This window comes from Mus pahari, chromosome 3 (assembly GCF_900095145.1).
Source record: "Mus pahari chromosome 3, PAHARI_EIJ_v1.1, whole genome shotgun sequence".
In the NCBI taxonomy this organism is placed as follows: Eukaryota; Metazoa; Chordata; class Mammalia; order Rodentia; family Muridae; genus Mus; species Mus pahari.
In genome coordinates, this window is record NC_034592.1 from 96,541,673 (window position 1) to 96,551,513 (window position 9,841).

General features: G+C 39.0%; 1 protein-coding gene across 1 annotated transcript in view; it reads right to left on the reverse strand.

Moving 5' to 3' along the window:
* Ryr3 (ryanodine receptor 3) overlaps nucleotides 1–9,841 on the reverse strand; it is a 525,260-nt gene that overhangs the window by 321,620 nt on the left and 193,799 nt on the right. Inside the window, 1 exon segment of the mRNA XM_029536054.1 lies at nucleotides 9,312–9,419. Coding sequence (XP_029391914.1) covers nucleotides 9,312–9,419 — 108 coding nt within the window.

The following is a 9,841-nucleotide window of genomic DNA, read 5'->3' on the forward strand; positions in this document are numbered from 1 at the left end:
TTCACAATAGTCACAAATAATATAAAATATCTTGGTGTGACTCTAACTAAGCAAGTGAAAGATCTGCATGACAAGAACTTCAGGTCTCTGAAGAAAGAAATCAAAGATGTCAGAAGATGGAAAGATCTCCCCATGCTCATGGATTGGCAGGATTAATATGGTAAAAATGGCCATCTTTCTGAAAGCAATCTACAGATTCAACGCAATCCTCATCAAAATTCCAAATCAATTCTTCATAGAGTTAGGAAGAGCGATTTCCAAATTCATCTGGAATAACAAAAAGCCCAGGATAGTGAAAACTACTCTCAACAATAAAAGAACTTTTGGGGGAATCACCATCTCTGACCTCAAGGTGTACTNCAGAGCCATAGTGATAAAAACTGCATGGTATTGGTACAGTGATATGCAGGAAGATCAATGGAATAGAATTAGAGACCCAGAAATGAACCCACACACCTATGATCACTTGATGTTTGCCAAAGGAGCTAATACCATCCTGTGGAAAAAAGACAGCATTTTCAACAAATGGTGCTGGTTCAACTGGAAGTCAGCATGGAGAAGAATGCAAATCAAACCATTCTTATCTTCTTGTACAAAGCTCAAGTCTAAGTAGATCAAGGACCTCCACATAAATCCAGATACACTGAAACTAATAGAAGAGAAAGTGGGTAAGAGCCTAGAGGACATGGGCACAGGGGAAATTTTCCTGAACAGAACACCAGTGACTTATGCTCTAACATCAAGAATTGACAAATGGGACCTCATAAAATTGCAAAGCTTTTGTAAGGAAAACGACACTGTCAATAGGATAAAACGGAAACCAACAGATTGGGAAATGATCTTTACCAACTCTATTTCCAATAGAGGACTAATATCCAATACACACAAAGGACTCAAGAAGTTAGACTCCAGAGAACCAAATAACCCTATTAAAAATAGAACTTAGTGTTTTAATTAATCTTTTCCAAAATAGAAGTAAGCAATTTTTTTCTAGTTCAGTTAAATCTCTCTGCAAATATATAATTTAAACTCTGGTAGCTATTAAAAATGAATTATATGATCAAAGAAACTGTCTAATAAATAAGTGGAAGGGTTTCTATTTTCATAGGGTTGCTTAAATTCGAAATGTACTTTACTGATAAAAGGTAAGCAAGCATCATACCAGATTGTCCTTAAATCTGCATACCTAATAATTTACAGTTATAATATCTCCTGATGCAGAATCCAGTTTGTAAAGCTTATCTTAGTACTTACCCACCCCACCATTCCAATCACTTATCTTTAATTCTACAGAATCTCTCATGAAAACATCAATGTTCTGGAAAAAGTTCAGATACATTCTTGCTTATCCTCTATGAAAATTTAAGAAATATGTTTAAACTTTTGCCATGAAAATATTTTTAAAAGCAATAGAAAAACACTCGTGTCAGTCAGAAAGTCACCCTTTCTAAGATGGTTAGTTGACAAAGCTATACTACCAGCACTTCAATATCACAGCAAGAATGGTAAGAGCCCCAGGGTTTTTGTAACAATCAGCAAAGCTAAATGTTATCATGGTTACAAGACACCATCAGGACCACATAGGCATACTGGTCTTATGTGCAGTGTTAACATCAGCAGAGGATGGTATCATCACACAACAGGCAATTACACTAACACTATAGCAAGAATTACAAAGTGGAAGATCATAGAAGATCTGGAGCTTTAAAAATTCTGTGCATTTTTCACTTGAAAATGTTTCTATGGGGATATGAAGAAATGTAAAAAGCTAGTTAACCTTAATGGCTATTCTTAATTGTTGACATTAACATTTAATTGTTCTGTTGGGTCACTTTGGGAGATATCACATGAAAAACAAACGAATACCAAACTAGCTTTTTTCATTTTTATTATGAATTCCAGCCTTATCGATGAGCAGAGCTGGAGTTGCATAATAGTACCAGAAGTCAGAAGCATCCAGAAGCTTAAATGAAGGCAAGGCTGCACACTTCTCTCATCTCACCAAGTTCAAATCTAAGGACACAAACTATTTAGATCACATCCAAAAAGATAAAAAGAGAAACTTTGAAAACAACTTTCAACGTCTTGAAGGGGGGAAAAACTGACAAAAAATAAAAAAATAAAGCCAAACCATGAGTCCACAGACAAGCTGTTTTCCCACTTGCACAGCAGTGGTGGGATAAGGTGCCTGGCTGGGATTTCTAAGTGTGCAGCCACCTCTCAGCTCTCCAAGACTGAAATGTGTGGTGCAGTTTTATTTTATTTTTAAAACAGCAGAAGCACAAAGAATGGAAATGCCCTGAACATTTAACAAGTAGAAGGCCCAGGTTATTACAAATACAGCTGGAATCAAGTGTCCCATGCAAAATACATGTATATTAAGGAGGGAAAAACATACCCATTCCGAGAGGTCACTGAGCTAGCAAAACAAGAAACAAAACAGTGAATGGATATTTTAGTGAGCACGGGATTTGATGAAAGTGTTCAAATCATTTGAAGAATTGGTGGAGGCTTACTACAAAAACCAGAAACAGAACACAGTGAGAACCATGTGGGTTGAGATGTCCAAGCTGGAGACTATTTTATCCCAGCTAGAATAAGAAGTGGCACTACATGTGAATGCATGCTTTGTGTTTTTTATTCTTCCTTTGTCTAGTATTGATGTGACTAAGAAACAGTAAACACACAAAGTGTTGTAGCATAAATCTGACTTTCTCATGATGCCATTGACATTAGAAAAATCTACCCAAGGAAAACAGCCAGTCCCAGGCAATTTGGAAATTCTTTATCTTAGAATTAGAGTGATGAATTAATCAACTTTTTAAAAATTAATTTTAATTTTTTACCATGAAGTAATGTTTTCAAGATAGAAGATTTTAAGTAAATACCATGTTATCAAAAAAACTAGTTGAAAAAGGAAATAAAAGTTAACAATTCATTTCTTCATAAATATCATCTTACCAAAGAGATATTCAAATCTATCACACAAAGTCTGTGAATCACATCACAACTTGTGCAAGAACAGTAAGAAAGTACAGGGAAAGGACAAATAGAAAATGAATGCATTTTGACAATTTGGTATGTGAAAAAAAAATCATGTAAACCTTTCATTTGTAGTCCTCTCACTTATAACAACATTTAATTTCTCAAAAACAATGGCTGGCTGTTTGAAGAAACAAGTCTTATGGAAGTAATGGAATAACTTTCCTTCTGTAAAGGATTTTCCAGGAGAATCGTGTTTCCAAAAGGTCAAAGTATATAATCAACACTCTTCCCCTTCAGAGGTGCTGTCCTGGGTAGTCTATGGAAGGTTATCTTTGCCCACACCAAAAGCAGAAAAAGAACAAACACATTTATTCATTCTGTCTAAATATAGGAGTCAAAGCATTAAGCACAATGACTAAAGAATAGGTCAGCATTTCCACTGGGACTCAGTGATGGGCTACAGCTAAGCAGATAACAGAGGAACTGAGGTGTTGACACCTTCCCATCTTACCCTGATATAGTACAACCATCAGGGATTGAACATCTAAACAAAGTCCTCTTTAAGCGATATTGCTACTCAAGTTCCAGATCTGTAAGAGATCTGCCTGGAGTTATATTTCTAAGGGGTTTCAGTGTTAGGACCAAACCTAAACCTCCTGTGTCTCTGCTTTGCTGCCAGTCACAGGTGACTCTGCAAGGGGAATTCTAATGCAGGACAGATTAAAAGAGCAGGTCCTGACAAGCATTTGCAGGTAAGAGCAATTTGTCAAGAGATTTCTTATTTCATGAACACAAAATATTATTGGTTTCATAATAGGAGTTGATAACCAGCTCTAGATTAAAAAAATGAATGGGGGCAGTTTTCAGAATCATTGTTACTGGGTTTCTCCTTTCTAAATAAAAATATGTCAAGTCAAACTAATTAAGAATTTAATGGGATGAGACATGTTACCATTGCACCATGAGATCTTCAGTTAAGAACGGAATGGTGTGATGTCCTGGTCTTAACAAAGTGAGGGATAGAGGGGGTTGTCCTCAGGCTAGTACTCTGAAAAGCAATGGCCCTGGAAAGGCAAAGAGGATGCCTGAGAAAACCACCAAGGCAGGGTTTTGAATAGCTTGAGGCAGTGGCTTTTTACCAGCAAGTATAAGTAACCTCATATTTTCGTACCTACCATGGCTATTCTGTGTAGCCTGGCTATCCTGCTTCAGGGTTTTGTTATAGGCGAACTAAGATTACATTACCATGTGAACACAGGTCACACTGGACTTTTATACAAAGAAAACCATTATAAATTATTCTGAGGGTGTAGTGAATTACCTGTTGTTGGAGGTGAACCATTATTTAATTTATTTCTCTTTTTTAAAGGTGTAATATTTTTAACATTGTAATTGGTATCAGGGTGATTCACAATTACCCATTTCTACCACAACTCTTGTTCTTTTCCTAATCACATCCATTCTCAATCTGAAGGTTTCCTCTGTCAGTTAGAAGAGGACATAAAGACCTCAAAGACAGAGCTAAATCTAGATGACTAGTTGGGAAGGCTTCTTCTCTTCTGTACAACACAACAAGAAAATAGCACACTTTAAGTGAGCACACGAATAGCATGATCTAAGTCTAGGCTTCATTGCCTGTTCACAAGGTCACATGATCTTTGGTGACAGCCCCTTGCTTCTCAACAGGCAAAGACATGTCATCTTCAAGAAGTGTTAATGAATTATGAACATGCCATGTCACATATGAGAATTTTTCTGGCAAACATTCTTTGTATGACATTTCATATGCTAAGGACAAGGACAAATGAAAGGAACCTGAAGCTCATATTAGAGTTGATGGCTATTGTGTAAATAACACGTGGAAATAGAGATGAACCCCTCTGAGGGTATTTATATTGAAGGTTCTTGAAGAGATAATATTCTTCCAGGTTATATTTCTGATCAATGTCAGAAGATTGAATGTATTAGCATACAAGATGTTTAAGTTTATAAAGTCAAATGTAATTTTATGCTTCTGGGTTATGAATAAAATGTAATATTTGCATTGTAACCATTGTCTTAATTGTATATAAGTATGTGCATGTGTGTACATTCATATGTATATACATGTAGACATACATACATACATATATACATACATATTTAACCTCTCCTCTTAGTTGTACAATCCTGACATTGATAAAGTCAGAACCCTTATAAGGTAAAGTGCACTTAGTAAATATGTCAAGCAAGGGCTTTAATTTCTAGAGGCATTGTAGCATTTAATGTCAGATCTATGTGGAGTTGGGTAGTACTAGATTTGATATGTATCTGGTCATTTCATAAGGGACTCCTTCCTTTGATGCAGTAGGAATTTTTCCTGAAAAACCTTGGCTAGGAGGAAGGGGAGAAATGAAGGGAAGGGCTGTGCTGCCGTTCACTCTGACAAGCACTTGTGAGTACTGATCTCCTGTGATGATCACTCTGTATGGAGGGGTGCACGTTGAGAAGGTAGCAATTAAGGCAAGGAAAAGAAAAATAGTTTATTCTAGAGATCACCTGGTCAGAGAGGCAAGGCTGAGAGTATATCTGTATGATTCTTAGGTGTGCTGCTGAACTAAAATTAGTTATTTTTGGAGGATGAAGGGATTGGGACATGGAGGGAAATGGACATCGTTTTTGATACTAATGAACATTTGATAAACCAGAGGTCAACAACAACAACAACAAAAAATGTGAAAATACTTTTATATTTGCATGTAAGCATTTGACTTCAAACAGCTGCCATAGAGTTGGTCTCATGTCAAGTGCCTATTGTTTAGTAATTTTCCCAGAATAAAATTAGCCATCATTGGGAAGAGAGGCCCCTTGGTCTTGCAAACTTTATATGCCTCAGTACAGGGGAACACCAGGGCCAAGAAGTGGGAGTGGGTGGGTAGGGAAGCAGGGCGGGGGGAGGGTATAGGGGACTTTTGGGATAGCCTTTGAAATGTAAATGAAGAAAATATCTAATAAAAATTAAAAATAATAAAATAAAAAAATTAGATAAGAGTAGATCAGGAGAAAAGTGATCCAAAAGTGAGATTAGCTTGGGCACACTCTGAAAGGCACTGGACCGCTCTGCCCAGAGGCCCTCATAATTAATTCTCCCTTTCAACATACAGCTGGCTCTCATATGCCACTTGCTGCAGCTAAGGACATTTCAATAATAATTCTCCACTGTTAAATTTGGCTAGGTATCTTTGTTTTCTTTGTTCACAAGAGAAATTACTGCAAGAATGGCAAATCCTAGCAAAGGGGCCTCAGTACACTCATCGTGTGAAAGAACAAACAACCCAAATCATTTTTTTTTTTTAAATGCCCAGTTTGCTGCACAGCAGTGAACAGGTGCAGCACACAAGGACCAATTTTTGACTAGAAGGGGAAAAAATTTACGCTCTTCAAGGCCTTCTGTTTGGTGGCAGTTGTGATCATTACTGAAAGTAGTACTTATTTAAAAGCAGTAAATGGCCATTTCCAAACCGAGTGGCATGCCATCGAAAGGAGGCAGCGTCCTGCTCACACTTCCCCAGGCTCCCCCGAGTCTCCTTATGCTCTGTCACATTAGTTCACTTCCCGCTTTACTCCCTCCTTGTTCTCTTAAACTTCTGTTTCTTCTCTGTTGAGCATTATCTTCTAAAATCAAATTAACGGCTAATAGTAAATGTGCACAGTCACCTCAGGAAAGCAAAACAGACTCAAGAGATTATATAAAAATAGCATTTCTCACACTAAAGGCAGAGCCCAGATGAAGGTGTGAGAGGATTGCAGGGGGGTCCCAGTGCCTAAAGCTGTTATCCAGGTAACTGGTTGGTAGAGTCTAAAGTGGATACTAAAACTATAGTAATTTTGAAAAAATTATTCTTCTTTCTCTAAGATTTCCAGTGAAGAATAGCAATTATAATAGCAATCATAAGAATAGAAACAACTATTGGACTATGTTTATATTTAGTAGAATAGCATAAAAAGACAAGATGATATGTTTTGGATACTTGAACAATACTGTGACTATTATCCAATGGATAATTAGTAATATGAGGACAGATCAGCAACCTTGCCCCTACCCCAACCCTCTAGCCTGTCTGTCTCCCAGGAGATCTGCCCTAAACAGGGACACTAGAGGGTTGTTCTAATCAGGGACAGGGGAGGACTTCCATAGCTAGAGTCAGCACTGCCTGCCTCCCAGGAGGCCTGTTCTCACTTGGGCCACACAGCTCTGCCTGCCTCCAAGGAGGCCTGCTCCAATCTGAGACACCCAGCTTCCATTTCTTTAAATTCTTCTTCTCCTTTCGTTGGGAAAATAAGTTGTTACTGCTTCTTCTTAAAGACAAAGGTAAGATTAACTCTGAAACAAAAAAAGTTTACTTTCTAATTTATAGGATTCACCACGTGATTCAAACTAAATAATAAATACCTAGAAGCCCTTTGAAATATTCTCTTCAAACATAACAGATTAAGACAAGAACCAAGGAATCATTCTGGGCATGTCTCAACTCTCTCTCTATTCTGGCTCCATTGAGTGGGCAGGGTTGAACAGGTCTTATTTGGGACCCACACTTAAAATCAGATACTTAAAATGATATCTGCAAATGATGAAGTTTGGAAAGAGGATAAGCACATATTTTATTTTTGTTTTATCAAACTGGCAATATTGGGGTACACAGAGACACGGAGTGCTGAGGTCAATGGAAGGAGGAGGGAGTGGAGCCAAAAGAGGTGCAAAAATGAAGTTACCCAGGCCAAGGATCTAAGGAACAGAGAAGAGTTATCATCATGTTGTTGACTAGACCAGATTAATGTAATCAGAAGAGTGAAGAACCACAAACCTTTGGCATTTGTGATCCTGGAGATATAGACACTCTTACCATATAGGTTAGAGCATTCTGGCTCTTTAGAAGTCTTGTCTAAGATCACATTAAGGGCTGGAAAATGACCAAGATGTAAACATCAGTTCAATCATGTCTATGGTCACTGTTTCTTCAACCACAACTATATTGTGTATGACTTTATTAATGTCAAATTAGAATAAACTATGCTTCTTAGTAACTGCAAATAGACCCTCCCCAGGAGCAGTATTTTTGGGGGGATAGGAGAAAGAAACTAAAATTTGTATTGTAAGTGCAGAGTGCAGAGAAAAGCCACAGGAAAGATTAGGGTCTTCTCTGAAACACACTTTAGGTAAATGGAGGCTTCTGGGATGATCTAATACCTAAACCCTGAAGGATGAGGAGGGATTGCACAGGGGAAGACAAGGAGGAGGAAAGCTGTGCCACGCTGAGGAAACAGCTGATGGGTAAGGTAAGAAGCAAAGATGGCAGGAATGCTGAAGGTAGCAGGAGGGGTTAAGTGTGGATGGGACACTGAGAGCTGGGTGGGATGTAGTGACAGATGAGGCAGAGAGCTGAATAAGGCTCACCAAATACTGTAGGGCTTTCAGCTGTGTTGGGGTGTTTAGAATTCATCCCAAGATACTGGGGAAATGAAGGAATTTAAAACAAGGGAATACAATTAGTTGGGCATGCATTTTAGAAAGAACTTCATGGCTGCTGAGGAGGAAGACTGGGGGAGGCAGTTAGTACAAAAGGAATGAATCCAGGCAGGCTGTTGGAGTATTCCAGAAGACAGTGTCATTAGATGGAGTATGGGGAATGGAAATGGGGAAGAGACGCTGGATTTGAATATCCAGCCACTACAATTATACTATTTGATGATAAATAGACATAAATGAGTGGATCAGTAGGAAGTCGGAAAATTAAAAAAAAATACTATGAAATATCTTGGCAATCCTCTGGCTGGAGAACCTTCTGGAAGATAATAGTCTATAGTTCTCAATTTAACAGTTGTGACAGAATCTTAAGGGAGCCCTGTATTTGCTCACCCCCTGTGAAATCAGCCTGAATTCTACAGGAGACTGTTGTAGACTCCCAACTGTTGTAACCAGGTTGTGTTCAACCAGAGTCATAAAATCTCAGTGAGATTCTCCATGGAAAAGCACCTGCCTCACAGGCATTTTTCGTCTCCAGGTGCTTTTGGACTCTCCATGTTCCCTGGTAGACTCTGGGGTAAGAGAGGGGGGAAGGGAGCCTAGCCAGCGTTAGTGGTGCGCTCATCTATTTTCTGAGGGAAGCTGGTCATTTCAAAGGAGAGAGGGCTAGAGCTGCTGAGTAAGACTTATCTAAACTTGGAATAAAGGTTTCCTGTCTCTACATGGAGGTTTTCCAGTTCTAAACTGGAGGGATGAAATGTCAAACTTGCTTTTGGGATGTGGGGTGATCAATCTCAACCCAGGGCACGGTTCAGGTACTCACCCCTTCTCCGCCGTTCTCAACGGTGTTGGCAAGCATTTCTTGCAGCGCTCTGACAGATAAGGACTGTTCCAGCACGAAACTGCAGACACAGAGATCCGGAGGAATGTACTGTGGAAACAAAACCAGAGTGAGGACGCCGGCTCATACCAGTCAGGGATCAGTCACACAGTGGCATCGCAAAGGCACTGGCACCTACAAACTAGATTATGGCAGCTGGATGGAGGAATAGGAATGTAACAAGGTAGCTTTCCCAGATTCAAGTTAGATGTGGTTTAATTTGGGTTCTAAAGGATAAGAAGAAGCAACGTGCCAAGAGAACAATGCCCAAAATTGTCGGGATCACCTTGAGTGAAGCCTGGTGTTACCTAATTGAAGAACATACACCCTCACCCCTACATGTTCTCTCTCTCTCTCTCTCTCTCTCTCTCACACACACACACACACACACACACACACACACAGCCCTGCTGAAGAAGGAACGTCTCTGTCTCTCTCTGTCTGTCTCTCTGTCTCTGTCTCTGTCTCTGTCT